This window comes from Bombus affinis, chromosome 4 (assembly GCF_024516045.1).
Source record: "Bombus affinis isolate iyBomAffi1 chromosome 4, iyBomAffi1.2, whole genome shotgun sequence".
Taxonomy (NCBI): Eukaryota; Metazoa; Arthropoda; class Insecta; order Hymenoptera; family Apidae; genus Bombus; species Bombus affinis.
Genome location: NC_066347.1, coordinates 4687658 through 4705653, shown reverse-complemented (window position 1 = coordinate 4705653; position 17996 = coordinate 4687658). Strand labels below are relative to the sequence as shown.

Genomic DNA, 17996 nt, shown 5'->3' with positions numbered 1-17996 from the left:
CTGTTTAATTTATGTAACAGCATTCGAAGCAATATGTTATTTCGCTGAAATTAGCTTTAACTTAGTTACGTAATTTTGCGAACGATTTATATATAATTTATAATCGTTTTATAAATTTCTAGAAATTTAGAAATAAGATCAAATTCTACGTATAAATATTAGTAATATAAATATTACGTATAAATATTAAGTAATTTTTATTATTATTCATTTTATATTATATATTTTATTATTGCTTATCAAGTAATACTGTGCATTGAGAAAAATCATTGAGAGATTATTCGCGAGGAAAAATGAAGAGTTATGTGACAATTAAATTATTTTATAACAATAAAAAAATGTTAAACGTAAGCTTTACTTATCTTGCTAAACAAATGAACGTATTTTTAAATGTTAATTCTACTGCTCTAGAATACTCGACGAACATCCTGGCAGACGCATGTTTAAGAAATCGAAGACGATAAAGAAACAACAAGATCGTTAATATAACTGCTCGACTATTAATTCGTTTCTCTTGTGAATTTATTGCAGGGTCCGCCACAGCCCGGACAACAAATTAAATTCACAGTCGGGGAATCCTGCGATAGGATCAAAGAGGAATTCAACTTCTTGCAGAACCAATGCCACGCGTAAGTGACAGATATCTTCTACCATAATAATCTACGCATAATTTTCTCTCACACTTCCTAACATCTTGTCATCGTTTCATTACACAAAAACAACAAATACGCTGATCCAACTTTTCGCTAATTTATGTTTTACACGCGCGTAGCGTTCTAAATAGAAAATCTAAAAAGAGAACAGGAAATTCCTAACGATGCTAAAATACCTAGAAACAATCGAAATCTCGTTGTGAAACACAAGTAAAATTAAAATACCAAAAGTCGCGGTAAGGTAAGGAACGAATTAATTCCTTTAGAACAGTGACGTTAAACTATCCGCGATAAGGGCGAAACTTAATTACAACGCAGCGTAAGTAGAACATAAGAACAATCATCCGGAGAGATTCGACTCGAGGTCTTTGCACCCTTTGCAAGTCACCTTATTACAGTTTCTTTTCTTTTTTCTTCTTCGGTTCCAAGGGAATTAATATTAAAAAAGACGGACAGGCCAGAGCTAATCCGAAAAAAGGTCTTCCGGCTCGAATAAGTTTATTAAATCGTGTAACAAAAAGGGGGAAAAAAAAGAAAAGAAGAAGAAAGTAAGAGAAGAGAAAGAAGGAAAGAGGAGTAAAAAAAGGGGGGGGGGGACAAGAGTCGTAAAACGATTGAAGTCGAGCGGCACCTGCTCATCAGCCCTTTCAGACTCTCTGTCTCTCTTTCTCTCTCTCTTTCTCTTTCTCTCTCTCACTTCAAGTTCTCCTTTTGTCTCGAAGTTGCATACGTAGCCGGCAGCTACCGGGCACCACCATCGCGGATCGAGAAAGAGCCTGGGAATTCGTGCAGCTGCTTCCTTGGCTTTGCACGCGATACACAAAAGCCATAAGTGATTTACGACAACGTGGCTATTGGCAGACACGTAATGACACCCGTGCACCGTAGCCACCGCGAATACGAAATTAAGGAAGCCTCGATCTCGCTGCTGTTGCATTTTTCAGCGTTTCGCCGATCGAAACTTTCATTGTTCGTACAAGCTGCAACTTCCCAGCCGGAAGTTTCAAGCTCTTTTCCATTTTTCTCTCTTTCTTTCTGTCTTTTCTTCCGTCCCTTTTTCTTGTCGTTTCGCTTTTTTTCTTTTTTTCTACCCCTTTGAAGTTGGCAAACGTACACGGCATTGTTCCCAGTCGATGACGGCGAGGTATAAGAGAATGTAGAAGAACGATAGGAACAATATTTCAAACGTTGCGCTCCAACTTTTCGCAGCGTGCACACGCGAGAATGTACGTGCTGTCTATTATGGGCAGTAAGTGGTGCAACGAAGGACAGAGTGGTTCTGTATTAAAAAATGGATAGAAACTATCGAACGAAAATTTCTTTTTCACGGGAAACCTTTTACGAAAACTTGAAGTTGTGAATCTGTATTAACGAACGAATGAAATCTTCATTCATAGGAAGCCGCGTTTGCCAAAAAGTTGAAGTAATAGCGAATTTGTACTAACAAACGGGTGAAATCTTTTAATAGGAAGCCTCGTGGAATGGATATTAAAAATTTTTCTAATTTAAATGAAATTTAATTGAAATTAATTGAATTAAATTAAATTATAATGAATCAATTGAAATTAATTTAAATCGAAAGAAGCTTCGTTCTCGAAAAGATTGAAACTGAAAATTCTTCGGTCGTGCGTTCTACATTTAAGTTTCGATCTAGGTATTCATCGGGTAGAGTTTTTAATAAACGAAAACATCTACTGACATTTTCACTCGTCAATGTTGCAAGTGCAATCGTTTTGATGTATGATTAATGAAGATACGTCTATTGGGAGCTTTATACGCTAGTAATTAGATGCACGTGCACTGAAAGAACTTTCAAACTCAATTTTCTTGAGAACGGGGCCTTGTACCGCATTATCTTTACTCTACACTTTTTATTCGTTTTTGCATGTACAATCATTTATTATTCTCCCTTCTTCTACCACTTACGAGACACGGTAGTTTAATAGAAAGGGAATGCTTGATGGGGGAAACAGGTTAGAGAATATAGCATAAATGGCCATCGCGTGTGCACGCAATTACGTATGCATAATCGACGACAATTAATATTAACATTATGCTAACGCGGCGAGCATAAAGTAGAAAGATCGTGGGACGTTACTCGGATTACATAGTGCGTAATGTAGGCATGTGTGACACACATGGCCACGTGTTATCTGTAAAATTATGCTACTTAGTGAATAACACGGGCAACGATATTTTAGACCATTTAAAATATCGTATAGCGGATGTTTGCATGTTGGTTGCCAAAAGTTTTCGTAAAGTGCGATTTTCTTATACCGTGTAAAGAGATAAATAAATTCCAAAATTTCAATATAGAGATTCGCTGTGCAAGTATAGCGTGTAGTTAGTTCAATTTTCAAAGCAGAGGAAATTTATTGATCTGCGATCTAAAATAAGTTGTTTTTAAAAGAACATATTTATATTACACCATAGCCAACAATTTTTGGCTAACATACGCAGTGGTGTGTAGAAGTTTCTGGTCAAATAGATTTTTCTTTTTATATTCTACGAACGGTATCTTACAAATTTGTAACGAACATTGTACGACTGTAGTAAAACTGCGTTTATTCGTTGTACTGTTTTCTTTTACTTGCCTTGCCTTTAAACTCGATGTTTAAGTTAAAGTTCTTTAGATCTGGCTAAAATGTTATATTACATATATACAATAAATAAAACGAAAATAAATATACTATGTAGAACTGTATCTGGCGAAAAACAGTGTCTTACTTACGTATTTATCGTACGAATAACGTGATTCCTTTTTTCTCCATTCATATTCAAATTGATTTTTCTCTGCGATGCCTAAATTCCGAAATATAAAATTCAGCATTAAATCTGCTATTCTTTACGCAACTTGGCGTATTTTTTTTCTCCCCCCAGAATATTTCGTTATAATACTAAAATCGAATATTTAAAAGCCATTTATTTTTGAATAATATCAATCGAAATGAAATATTCATTTCGAGTCACATAAATCTAAGAAAAACAATAAAATTAAGCTTGACCGCCACTTAATATACTACACACACACACACACACACACACAATACAAAAGATAAGAGAAACATAAGATGGGATTAAAATCATTTAATCTGTACCAATTCCCCTTTCTCTCTGTTCACAGCTTGAAGCTCGAGTGCGAGAAATTGGCCACGGAGAAGATCGAGATTCAGCGACATTACGTGATGGTAAGGAATTACCATTCTGTAACACTAATTCCGGTTAAGTCCGTGCTCTCCTTTCTCCCTCTGTCCCCTAAAGTTTCCTTCTGATCCCTTCTCGCTTGGTCCTTCTGCCTCTATCTCTACCCCGTTCTCCGTATCCAGGATAATCATGCTTGCTCGACCGCTAAACCACCTCGGCTTCTTAGCATTAATTGCATCCTCGCCGCACCGACTTTACATTGGCCTGTTACGCCGCGCACATTTCCCCTCTGTTCAGGTATACAGTGTACAGGTACACACAGAGCCTCACAAGGGACACTAACACACAAACGAATCACGTGTGCTAGTCCGTGTATCTGTATATTTATCTTGCGCACCTACTGTGCATAGCTAATGATTCTAAGACGGCCAGAGGTTCTCACTGATTGGAAGACCAGTGGTTGGGAAAACCCAGTGTACGAGCGTATCGCATGCGAGCTTCTTATTTGATAAACAGCTTTACTCCAGCAAAATAAAAAGGCATAGAGGATGAAGGGGATTACATGAGATTAGCATCAAAGTGCTTTGGCATTAAAATTGGAAAAGTTTGAAAATCTGGAGTTATTCATCTTGGCTTGTGAACTGCCCCCTGTGTGTTTCAAAGCTTTTACAACCGAAAGTAATTCAGTTATGCTGTGAAAAAAAAACATGAAAACCGTCAAACGGGTATTTTCAAAGGTTAAAAACGAAAATCTGCGAAAATAATATTTGACCAAATAATTTTGTGCGTTTAGTATATATATACATTTTTTGTAAGCTTTCAAATGGTTTTTTGCGTTTTCTGAAAAATTTGTTTGAGTTGCCATGCTTTTGAAATACATGTTCGATATGGCAATGGGATCTGACACTTGGAATTTCTATGCAGCGCGTTATAAAATATATGGGGGATATTTATAGGGCCGATTCTAAATATTAAAATGATGAAAAGCGCTGTTTCAAGCTTACCGTCCCAATTATAAACAATTCTATTTTACGTTAGAAATATATTGGTATCAATGAGTCAGCTGATAAAGCTTTTTCTCTGTATCTCACTTAGATTTCAGGTTTCTCATTTTTCATCGACATCAGTACATTTCCAGCGCAAAATGAAATCGTTTGTAATCGACATTTTTCTACATACACTGTCTTTATCGTTTTGATGTTTAGAATTAACCCTCCCCCTTTCTATATATTTTAACCTTTGAATTATATTCCAGGCGATTTAAAAGTTAGAATTCTTGAAAGCCCTCAATGTATCCTAGAAATCCTACGTGTCTCGAGGGATACTTTCAAGTGTTTCAAGTGTGAAATTTTGATAGATCATAAGATCTTGACATTATTTAGACTATCCGATATTATACATTCATTTTCAATGTCAAGGTATCCAATCAATACACCATAAGGTACCAGCAATTAATGAGATGAGAAATTAAGGGAGAAATAGAATTCAAGATCTCGAAACATTCAAAATTTAGAAAACTCCAAATCTAAAAGATTGAAGACTCGTCGAGGCTTTCGAGATTCCAAAGTTTCGGATCGCGTTCGAAACGATTTGCATCTTCATAGTCCCGAAAAGCTTCGAATTATGTACATGCGAGTTGAGATTCGAACACCCGTTACTACGAACGACCCGTCTTGGGACACCTAATGACAAAGTAATACAAGCTGGATGGAGGCGCGCGAGCAATGCCGAAGGATAATGTAGTTGGCCTCGTTGGCTTGTACCCGAATGCTTTCCAACGATCGACCGCCGTAAACCAGTCTAATTATACCGATCCGCGTGTCCCGCGAGGAAATCCGAGCCGCACTCGCTCGCCGCACGCAAGATGGGATTTATTGCCAGGCGTTTTCATGGTAAATGCCTCGCAGTTAACCCTCGCGAAATTGGACTGCGTGCGTGCGCGACTGCCAGGAAGAGGGAAAGGGTCCACCGAGTGGCGTGTGGTTGGAGTTTATTGTGGTCCCGGTGACACAATTAATCGACGCTGATATCGCGACGATCGTTTATTCAGGGCGTTGTAAAATAGGACGTTTGACATTTTTCGAGTGTTAATTTCACGTGTTTCGTTCCTTGGATGTGATAGAGCGGTTGAAATTTCTGGAAATCGAATGTCACGCGTAGAGAAACGGTTTCATAGATTCTGATTATTGTCTTTGGGTATCACGTATTCAAGTTTCTTCTTTGATCTTTCATTTTTCACATGTCGTAACACAGATACACGTGCGTTTGTTATTTGGCTAATGAAAAAATATACAAATTTTGAGCGATAGGAATTTTCTATACGAATATCACGATTAATAAGAGGAAGATAATTCGTTGCTCTGTTATTGTAAATTCATTTACGATGTTAGAACGTAATAGAACGAAGCATTGTTTCTATCCGTAGCAGTTCTTACGTATCTAGAACGTATACTTGAAATTGTATCTCTTCTGCAGCAAGTGTGCGATATTATTATAAATGAACATAAGTGAATGAGATTTCTTACGAACAAAAGCAATTACTACTTCATTGATAACTTCATTGATAACCCTATTAAAAGAAGATGGCGATAATGTCTAAAACGTAAGAAGACTATTGCTATCCTTGTATTTGTCATAACCTAATAATAAAATGATAAATTAAAATGCAGATAATATAAACGCAGAAGATAACTGACGCAAACACCAAGGAAAATAACATTCTTACAATTTAATCGTCGTGATTGCGTCTCATACTTCTCTGTCCTACATAACGCACATAGTTATAGATAGAGAACTATAAGGACATACTATGGCGCCTTGTTCAAGGCCCGTATATCGGTTTGATATACTAATTTATTGTTGTCCCTTGCTACCCTGACGTGGCATTTCGCCTTAGGTTCTGTTTTTCCTCGAACACTCGGATACGAGGGAGTGTCTCTCCCTCGGTCCCTTTCTTGCTGTTCTTGCACAGGGCGTTGTACAGACTTAATTGGCGCGGAGGCGACTAGTTTAAACACGATTAATCAAGCGTACGAGCCAACACGGCTGCCGCCGGAGGAAGTCGCCGTGAAGAGAGAGAGAGAGAGAAACTCCATGGAGATTTATCGACACGAGCCACGTTGTTCCTCGCGAGGCTTTCTAAGACACGTTCTGTCTCATAATTTCTGTTACCGTGGAATGTAGATTTTGTTGCCCCCGGGACGTTATTATTGCTTGTAACATGTACTAAACGCATTGTTTCCCGCTAACGAATACCAACTTCTATGAACGTCCTCGTAAATATTGCCAACCGTACTGGCCTTTCGTTGTATCTCTGTTACGTATTTTAATACACTGGGATTTTCCATTTTGTTGCGTGTTTTGTCTTATTTGCAACAGGGCGAAATATCAGCGATGAATCATTGTCGTTGGAATCTCGTCTTTTGCGTTTGGTCGAACGTTTTCTCAGATTGTTTCTGTTACAAGAGCATTATCGATGAAAAGTTTGGGATCAGTTCGCAGTCGGATTGTACCGAGTGTTCGGGTATTTTCGTCATCGATTGGAAATGGATATCAGGTCGATCGATGTAACAGATTTTTGACCATAGAATTTTCGAAGATAACAGAATTCCGAGCTGATCTTTCTGTTTTCCGGTTCTTCACTTTTACGGACCATGTAATGCGATTTCAAGCTTTTGACATTTGAGACAATTAAGGATATACGAACTCAAGCAATGACAATGCAGATGAAAATGATCTCCTAATTGTTTCAACCAGTATATGACTAACAATACAAGCAGTTGTCTTTCATATCCATGTCTATTAATACTCATCAATTGTTACACAATAGTACAACGATGATGAAAATTTCCGAAAATTTCAAACGTCTTTCCTTCAAACAGCTTATCTCGTTTTCGCTATTCCATTTCCCTAAGACATCAAAGTCGTTCCTGAATATCTCCAAACGCGTTTAATTCTGCGATTAATCAGCAAGCAACGCGGTTCGACCTATCCTCGTTCGAGTTCTCTAAGGGGAGCCGATCGATTTCTATCCGGTCAATAAAAATTTGTCGGATTGAATTACACCTCGGGCACGCCTTGGTCCGATCATTTATCCCCCCTTAACAAGATCACTCTCCGAGAGCAAAAGAGAAAGAAAGAAAGCTGTTCGAGCAATAGTACCGACGCGGCAGTAAAAAAAAAGGCCAGGTCTCTAACAAAAGACCGCTTGTTAACTCGCTTAAACGACGTGTACAGAGTACATCTCGGTGGGGTGTCGGTGCCAAGGCGGAGCAACAGCGGTGAGACGAGAAGTAGAAGAAGAAGGAAGAAACTAAGAGAAGAGAAGAAGGGCGCGTTGGCGAATCGAGGGAGATCGCGTGCTTTTTCTCGTTCTCTTTGTCGAGTTCATTAACAAGCGCCACGTTAAGGACGCTGGTGTACAGGGGTCGAGGCCCGTCACGTTAATTTGTTGTGCAAGCCATAATGAGTCGCGGAAGTTGGTCCAGAGAGTGCACTACTACTAAGGGCTGCTGCTGCCGACGCCGCCGCCACCACCACCACCACCACCACCGCTGCTGCTGATCGTCGCTGCTGGTTCCTGCTGCTGCAGTTGATCTTAACAACCTCTGCCTCCTGCCCTCTTCGCCTCTGTTGCTCTCTTCCTACCACCACCGTTTCCTCAGCATGTCCTCTCCCCTGTCCCCGCTGTGTTCCTTTCCATCGGTGGCTCGCTTCATCCCCCTTCTCCCTCGGGTGGAATAACTTACTTACGACGCAATTAATTCGCCCGTGTAATTACGGGGCTAATGGCCCGTAAAATTAAGAACCTGTACCTGGCTCTCGAGCGTGTTGCACGCGTTCTACTACCCTTCCCTCTCTCTCTCTCTCTCTCTCTCTTTCTCTGTCATCTATGTTCATCGTCTCTTTGCCCTTCATCTTCTATCTATTTCCGTCTTCTTCATACGCTCTCGTATAATTTCTCTCTCCCGCTCACACTCCAATTCGCTCCCTCGCGCAAAATCCTACGTATATACAACCGTCCGCTCCTCTGTCTCTCTGGAGTGTATTCGACTAGACTCGATTAAGTTTATCGCGATTAACGATAATTAATAACGCGTTACCACGGAAAGTGCAGTGCTGCATGCCGTGAGGGAGAGAGAGAGAGGAAGAGAGAGACTAGGGGCAGATATAGTCGAAGCTCGCTCGCGCCACCGCTCGTTCACGAGATTAATGGTACCCGGGGATGTTAATGACGCGGATGTGCAAGGAGGCGGCGACGTCGGGCAGGTGGTAGCTCGCCACGATGCCTTGCCGTAAGAAAGCCAGAGGATGAAAAAAAGAAGGCGAAGACGAGGGAGAGAAGGATGTAAGAAAAAAAAAGAAAAAAGGAAATAAAGGAGGAAAGGCGAGGAGAGAGAAAAAAGTAACAACGTCGAAATAACGAAGCAAGACACGGACAAATCTGGCAAATGATGTTAAATTGCTGGCAGTGAAGAGACGCCGCGCTGTACGGACGACGCGATGCTAAATGACCGCCGCTGAGTCTCGGAGTTGACTGTTAAGTAATGACGCTACAAAACGGTCTCTTCGGTAAAATGCTCGTTTACCGCAATTATGACCGCCTCATCGCTGCCCTGCTAACGACCACCGTTGATAGCCGATGAAAGACACTTCGCATCGGGAATTCTAGGAGTTTCCTGTGGTGTCGTAAGACGGCAGAATCGACGCCATATTATTATTTTTCAACCGTTTGAACATTGTTTCCGTGGAATTGACGGGACGAATCGCCGAGTATTCGCGGTATAATAATAAGTAGCGAACGATCTATCCCAGAGAATTCTGTAAACGAGCGGCATTATCCTTTCAGACTTTGTAAATTTCTTTCTTGTCCTGTCTTATTATCGTCCTTTTAAATTTTTATCAGGTGTTTTATAAAAGTTAATTGCGTTGTTCGAGAAAACGTTGTAAACGAGTAACGCTATTTCTTTAGATTTTTGTAATTCCTTTCAAACCCATCTTTTTATTGTCCCCTCAAGTCAGATGTTGTAATCGTGTAGTTGGATTCTGTGGAAAAGTTAATTGATTTGTAACAGAGAACTCTGTAAAAGAGTGATGTTATTGTTTCAAATTTTTGATAATTCCCATCTATTTAGTGTATTTTAAAAAAATGGTCGGTCTGATATCGTACCTTTGCAGTTGGACATTTTATAAAGGTTTACTTTATAGAAGTTGGTAATTGTTTTCGGAATGAAATTTTGATATGAAACGAGGAAGAATGTTGTGCAAAGATAAAACTGTTAAGTTTTGTATTTTGATGTTTTCTGTGCAATATTAGAAATTTGTCTCTATCATCGAGGAAACATTGTAGACAGGCATTATATAACTTATTGCTAGTCTGTTATTTCCACTGAAAGCATCAAAATGATGAAACGGCAACCTAATGACATTATACATAATGGAGAAACATATTTCTGAAATAACGGACCACGTCTTACACATGACGCTTCATTTACATTATTATTTCATCGTATTTGCGAAAATAAATCTTGGAAAGCTCATTCGCGCGTAACATTTCTCTCTTATTATACGTTGGCTGCTTTTTAGTTTGGCATTTCAAGTTATCACAGGCCAGCGTAGTTAAGAATTAATCATTGAAAAATCTAATTAACTCTTTGCTTACAAAAGGCGGCTATGCATGCCCTTAATGTATCATTAACATATTTATGAACTCTATATGCAATAATTGTATGTACAGCCAATATATCTTTTAATTATCTGATAATCTCGAATATATTAAAAGGAAAGTGTGGATATTTGTAGCTACATCTATAGGAAATTTAAATGTGTATTGAAGAAATAATAAATAATTCGATTAAAATGTACAATCGTATGAAATTCAAACATGCACAAAATATCCAAAAATATCCATGTTACGATATTTAGAATGTGAAATAAATTCCTGGTCAGTTCCAATCTCTCGTTTCTCTAGTTCTCTTCACAAAAACATGAATTTCCATCAGCATATCCAGTCTACCGATATACACTGCACTTTTGCAATTATATTAAAAAATGCTTCAAAATACGAAATTTAAATAAGAAATTTAACGCTTCTAACGCGCATTAACATCTGATTTCCAAATATAATTTCATCCAATACGCATAATTGTGTATACTTTACTCTTTTACTACTTTTTAGCTACGGTGTATACTAAAAGAGTATACACCGTAGCTAAAAAGTTAATAATCCATTTTCATTTAGAAGTTGACGTATTTATAATTTTGATGCATAACCAATTTATGTTCTCTGTTACAGTATTACGAAATGTCGTACGGCCTAAACGTGGAGATGCACAAACAAGTAAGTTCCTTCTACCCTCTGCGCCAAGAACTATCATAAATTTTCTTGTCATCATTTCATGCAACCGCGATTTTCGACCGGTGTACCATACAAATTTTTCAAACATGTAACACTCAGGCGCATTGAACTCTCTTTTCCCTTAGATTATCAAATAAAAACGACGATATTCTTTCGATATAAACGTCCTGTCTCGAACCAGCTACTCGTAATATATTTTTCAATGTGTCGCGAGATTTTAATAATTAGCTTATCCGTGTAACGAGGCAAGAAAGGTCGAAAATCGCTGACACGATGGCGCTGTCTCGTTGCACGAAATTCAAAAATCGACCGCGAAAACGCGTTTCACGTGTGTACACGCGCACTTCCTTCCACTTGCATTGCATCGCGCGACGATCTTTCTTGGCTCGAGACCCGCGCCGGTTAACGTCGCGTGTTTGCCGCAGTCATTAAGCGGGATAAGTTTGTCCCGTGTACACGGCCGAATAAACATTTGCAGCGATGACTCGACGACATGGGGCAAGGCTCTGAGAGAATGCAGCCGCCACTTTCGATTCCGTTTGCGAACATCTATTCCGAGAAGACGTTCCGTTCGCACGATAACTTGGTAGCCCGTACGCGTCAACGTTCTCCGTGTTTAAAAAAATCAGCTTCGCTACGGAGAATCCATGGATTCGTAAATATTGCTTCGTTCGAAATATTGTTTCGTACGATTCGAAGATACGACGACCGAAGAAATTTTGTTTTAAGATTAGGTAGAGAAATTTGAAGATTTGCCTCTTAATATATTTCTTAATTATACTTGATAGGTCTACCTTAGAACGTGCACGTATTTGACAGGTCAATCACGTAAGATTGATACTAATGAAACATTAGCTTGCAACTGTTATTGGAGATAATCGAGTAAAATTGGTTAACGGATTAGTTAAAATTTAGAGTATTTGAATAATTAAACTGTTGCGATAAATCTAATCTGCCGGATACAGATCGTTTACCTCTATTTAATTGGCTAGTAAATTTACTCTAAATTTAAGCTAGATTATCTATAACTATTATTAGGAATTTAAATTTATGTATTTCTGACATATCTTTTAAAGTGATCATCAAATATGTACAGAATTCTTTTCCAATACACCGTAGAAAATGGAAGAATCAAAATAGAAGGAAGCTAATTTCCGGCTCTGAAAGACCTCGTAATGGTTATTAACTATTAAGTTAAAATTTACATAAAGATAAGGATAAATGAAGTTTGTAAAAGTTGTATCTTCTTGCTGTTTTTCTTTTCTACTTAGTAATTAACATAAATAGCGCATTCGTCGAATTTTTTGATCAGGCTGCATAGGTGCAGTTAAGTTGGTGTACGGCTCGTTTCCTATACACAGAGGACGTAAACTAAGGGATCGGCTCGTTAAACCGGCGAAACCGAGCCGTGACGCGCAGCTTTTCTACGCGTCTCGTTAATCATCCTCCTTATGTCTGGCTGCGTCGCTTATTTCCGCGGTTCCACCGCCTCTTACCAGCTTCTTGCGACGAAAATAGAGACGCAGCCCATCCATGCTAGAAATACGCGGGTTCGATGAATATTGCTTGCATTCCGCCTATTTCCTTTACAAAATGTTGTCGAGTTGCCGCGGCAAAATATTAATTAACCGGCGAAACAAACAGGTTGAACGATTTTACGGTAGAACTATGTACACATTAATTTTTGGTACATAATTTTGGTCGGATGTAAATATGCGATCGAGCGTAAAACAAATTGAGGGAACGTTAGAAATTGGAAACTTTTGGTCGAGAGGAACTTTTATTGTAATTTTTTCCTTATAATATATTAATATACGAATCGAGTGGATAAATTAATTATACAAATATACATTATACAGTGTGACAAGGTATCACGACAATATGGAATATTATAAGAAAAAGTTTAAAGAATTCCTTTTCTCCCTTTCAAGTCGATATTTCTTAAGAATAGGTTTTTTTTTTATTTTATTTATTAGAATATTCACAATCAATATCAAGTCAGTTCAAAAGGGGACAGATTGAGATAGATAATGATATAAAATACAGGCACAAAATTTGAAATGACTATTTGAAGATTTCATGGCAAGAATGTAATTATTTTATATTTGAGAGGTAGGATCGTGTTAGTTATTATTATATTATCTGGATAATAAATCCACACTTCTCGGAGCAGAAAAACATTTATTGCACGCACTTGGAAGGAACACGAACGAATTTTTTTTTTTTTTTTTTATTTATTAGAATATTTACAATCAATTCTCGTTGAGAATTTTCAGTAACTTAATTTGGCGTGATACAATGACATGGATTATAATAGTTTTATATTGTTGGTTCTAGTAGAAACTAAGGATTTAACCTAGAGGGTATTTTCTTTTTAGTCTGCGGATCTGGTCCGTCGTGTCCAGTAGTTGGGCGACTAATCTTAAGACTAGGTGAAATCAAATACCTACGCAGTGTAATGTTTTAGAAGAAAATATTCTAAATCTGTAATCTCGTTGCTCGAAAACTTTAGGGTTCTAATATCTGTATAACAAACATCTACGCTTCGTGGATTAAAACTCCAACAAGACACAGTCGACGAAACCAAACAGTTGAAACGTAATTTCGCAGTGGTAAATCTCGTTCTTTTGTACGTCTAATTTTACCGCATCGCGTGTTAAAAGTGTCCACGGTTAAACACTCTGCTTGCGAAAAGTGAGTCGGCCAAAAATATTTTCCATCTCTCCGGGCAGCTGGAAAGCATGTGTTGACCGCGAAAGCGAAATAAAAGCTTCCTTCCTCTTTTATGCACTTTGTTGTCGGCACGTTTTACTACGCGTAGCTCTCACGCGTCGACCGATCACCCACTGTGCCAAGTTAAAAAAGCGACGAACCGTGACCGGGTGCTTCTTGCACCATTCAATGAAAAGCTAATATTACGTACAAGTCACGTGTTACAAATTACCAGTGCTACCAAATTCTTATGTACAACAGCCATCGCGTTTGATGATCTCGCGAATCCAGATCTTTGAGTAAATTTCACAAATTACGAGTCAGCCGATTATCTAATTTCTGGTGGAAATTTATAAAATTACAAGATAAAAGTTTGTAACTTATAACTCGTAACTTGTCAGTTCATTGATATTATTTATACGAATTAATTTGATATTTTTACTTTGAATCAATAATTACGAATCCATATGAAATTTAAATGCTTCCCCATTATTTTGAGATTTTCAATGTTAATCTTAACATTTTTAACACGTAGCATACCTAACATTACTTCAAATGCTAGTAAAATAGTAGAAAAAAGAAAAAGGTATTTCTCCAAAAACTACATGAATAAATAAATGATAAATTTATTTTGAAAGACAGCGAATTAATTTCTACGCCTAACGTTATTACTTAATAAATTATCGCGCAAGATTGTCCATATATTGTTGTTTTTATATAAATATTAGTCGGGAACGAACGTTTCTCGTTAACGTCGAACGTACCTTTGTTCCTTTTACAGGCCGAAATATCGAAGAGACTGAACGCTATCATCGGACAGATCCTGCCCTTTCTGTCTCAGGAACATCAACAGCAAGTTGCAACCGCTGTTGATAGGGCGAAACAGGTCACGATGACGGAGCTGAACTCCATAATTGGGGTAAGTGCGCGTCATGCTCCGTAATTGACTAATTTTCCAACAGAGGAGAGCGGTTGTTCGATCAGCATTACGCGTCAGGATATCGCAACAGGTGCATCGTGAAATTACGCGTTTCCGTCGAGGAAAAGGTTTAGTAATCATCTGTCAGTTTCAGTACCTCGGATACAATCGAGCAGACGTTTAAAGGATCGCTTTAAATAAGTTTTATCGGTGTCGTAAATTTTTTCATTGAGATATAGTCGAGCTTTCGTTAACCTTCATCCTCTTCATCGTGTCGATTTGTACCGTTGCGATAAACGCGAAAGTGCAATATTGCTACGTGTCGTTTTATTATTTGTAAATCACACGAATGATATTCGTATGCTTGTCGATGTCGAAATACAAATGAGTCGCAGTTAAATTTCTTTATCAAGTTGTACATTTTTACGTACGATTCGCCTTTTTCAATTGGACCACACGTCCAATACCTTCAATTTAGTCGCATAAAAAATGTATCGAATTTAGCCTGTTGTACATTTTCATAACCAAAGAGTAACACCGTTACTCTTATAAGATACGTATAAATAACTAGACTTTATCTTTATGCAAACCCATATTCTCGAGAATATGATTAAGAAAAGCTAGAATTTGGCTAGAAAATTGTTCTACCTACCAAGTATTATACAAATCATTATACTTGCATGTTTTATATGTTTTTTCATACCATGTGCATTCTGCGCAATTTGGTACTTTCATATTATAAATGCATAAAGATCGGCAAGCTACCCAGAACCCATGCACACAAAATGATCGTTTCAACCCGTCCCATACACCTCTTTTCTCATATCTACCGTATCTTCCGTATCTTCAAAGCGAAGTATCGCATGTTGCACTTAGAATCCACAACATGATCTGCGATATTTTGGCGACGAAAAAAGATGGGTGCACACGCAAAAACCTACCGCAGCAGGCAAAACGCGAGACAATTTTACACGCGACCAGCCGTTTATTCGGCAAGCGGGTAATTTAAGGTCGTTAAGTCGGGTGAATCACCCTTGCGTATCCATTACCTGACCTGGACGAGTCGCAAACGCGTTTCCACTTAAAAAAAAAAGAAAAAGAATTTTTTTCCCGCCACCCAAGATCGCGTACGTCCGTCGTTGTCGAGCGAGCTTCAATTTACATAATAGTCCACCGAATCTAACCGCACGACCGTGTGTACTCGTGCAAGCTGAAAAGGGAATGAGGTGTAGGTAAGCCGAGTCCTTTCTTCGCGTCTCGTGTACGACAGACTTCCGGTGGGAAACGTTTTTCTCATACTCATAGGCTGCATGCCGGTGATAGCAGGGTCGACGAATGCGAAATTGGCATTCGACCGCCGCGGCACGTATAATTGAGTTCCGTGTCGGTTCTCGCGTGCACGACTTGAATAATTCCCGATCGCCTAAACGAATGCACGGTCCTCGTGGCCCCGGACACGCTTGAATTACTCTTTCTGCACGTGCGCAGCTACACGCGCATTAAAAACACCGCGGGCTAAAGGGAAATTTGGTAATCATATACGGCGAGCAGAAAGACTGACCCAATACGAGGGATTCTTTTTAAGAAATGATGATTTATTTGTATTGCGATATGAGGGACGCAGAAAATCGGAAACGTACTGAGCGACTACACAATGTATTTGTATACAGAGATCAGACCAATCGCACTGAGAAGCAAGGAATGGACAGAAATAGTAACAGCAAACCGAAAAACATATATGACAACTGGCAAACTTCATGAAGGGAAGCAGAAAGTTGGATGCTTTCCGCATGAACGAACAGAGAAAGAAGGAACAGGAACGAAACACCAAAGACTGACACGTAGAAGATGTATAGGATGGGGTAGAATAAAGAGCGATTTTGAAAAAACCGTAAAAAGGAACGATCAATTTTTCGAAATGTTATTTTCATTGCCTTAAACTAGTAGAAAAGTAAGTAATTTTTAAAAATAACTCTGGTAATATGAGGTCCGCTCAAGCATACACATGCTTTCAGCCAGACTCTCAAGTTATTCGTTACATTCCGCGGCATTGCCAGTGGAATTTGAACCACTTTCTGTCTGGAAATGAGCCTCGCCACTCATCCGTAAATTATTTGTAATGTCTTGATTAATTAAATTTAAAAATTCTTCACGGAACCGTCTTCGGTTCACATTATCTGTTTCTTTAAGAGCCTTTAAGAGACCATTTGGATTTCGTACGGATGATGGTGTAGGTGATTGTGTTAAATCCATCTAATCGTTTTGTTGGAAATCCCAAATGTACCGCTGTGCCGGCGAGCCAAACGACGCGGGCTTCTTCCGATCGCAACTCTTACACGCTGTTTACATGATGTTTTCGGGCGTACGCACTGTTTTTGGTCTTCCAGGCGTTTTTCTCGTCGTTGACGAAGTCTCTTCAAATCACTCATTTTTCAGTCTCGACCCATTTTTTAATCAGACGGCATCGGTCTCAATGTTAAAATGGTTGCGGAAAGCATCGTTTTGATAAAACGCTTTGACAGTATACGCGCGATGCTGAAGAGGGGTCCACCGCTCCATTGATACAGCGTCCCCATTCTCTCCCATCGACACAATACGATTCCCGCGCTTTTCAAAATCGCTCTTTATTCTGCCCACCCTGTATAATAACACGTGTAATAAATTAAGATATTGATCTACCTAGATAAATAGCATAAAAGGATGATCTAAGATAAAAATGAAATGCAACGAGTGTCCATACATACGGAAAGATTGTAACAATCATAAGCCTCAATACAATAAACGAATACAATAGGATACGATATAATATACGATATAGGGGAAACTTATTAGTTGCATTTAATAATACTTTATTTTGTTAAGGTTTTATCTCGTAATAGAGAGAGAGAGAGAGAGGAAGTGCGTGGATGAATGTATTTATAATAGAAAAATATATTTAAGCAAGTTTAAGTATAAATACAATAAGTACAAGTGTATGCTAGTCCATATCCGCAGGCTGGCAGTGTTATTTTACGAAAGAGCTTCGAGGCTATGGGTTTATGGGTATTTATACTATTACAGAAAACTGACCTGTCTGTACCTCGTTGCAGCATCTGTGCAAGGCATGTTCCTAGAAAACTATGAAGCTGAGAGACCCTTCAAATTGATTTAGTGTTAAACAATACTGAATGGTTTCAAGAACTAAGAAAACTAAGCTTTAGAAAAGATGTGG

At 38.6% G+C, this 17996-nt stretch overlaps 1 protein-coding gene across 1 annotated transcript in view; it reads left to right on the top strand.

Annotated features, from left to right (window-relative positions):
* Window positions 1-17996, top strand: part of LOC126915739 (protein groucho-like) — an 82174-nt gene that overhangs the window by 38142 nt on the left and 26036 nt on the right. Inside the window, exons 3-6 of the mRNA XM_050720699.1 lie at window positions 532-629; window positions 3778-3841; window positions 11092-11136; window positions 14648-14785. Coding sequence (XP_050576656.1) covers window positions 532-629; window positions 3778-3841; window positions 11092-11136; window positions 14648-14785 — 345 coding nt within the window. The remainder of the gene's footprint in view (window positions 1-531; window positions 630-3777; window positions 3842-11091; window positions 11137-14647; window positions 14786-17996) is intronic.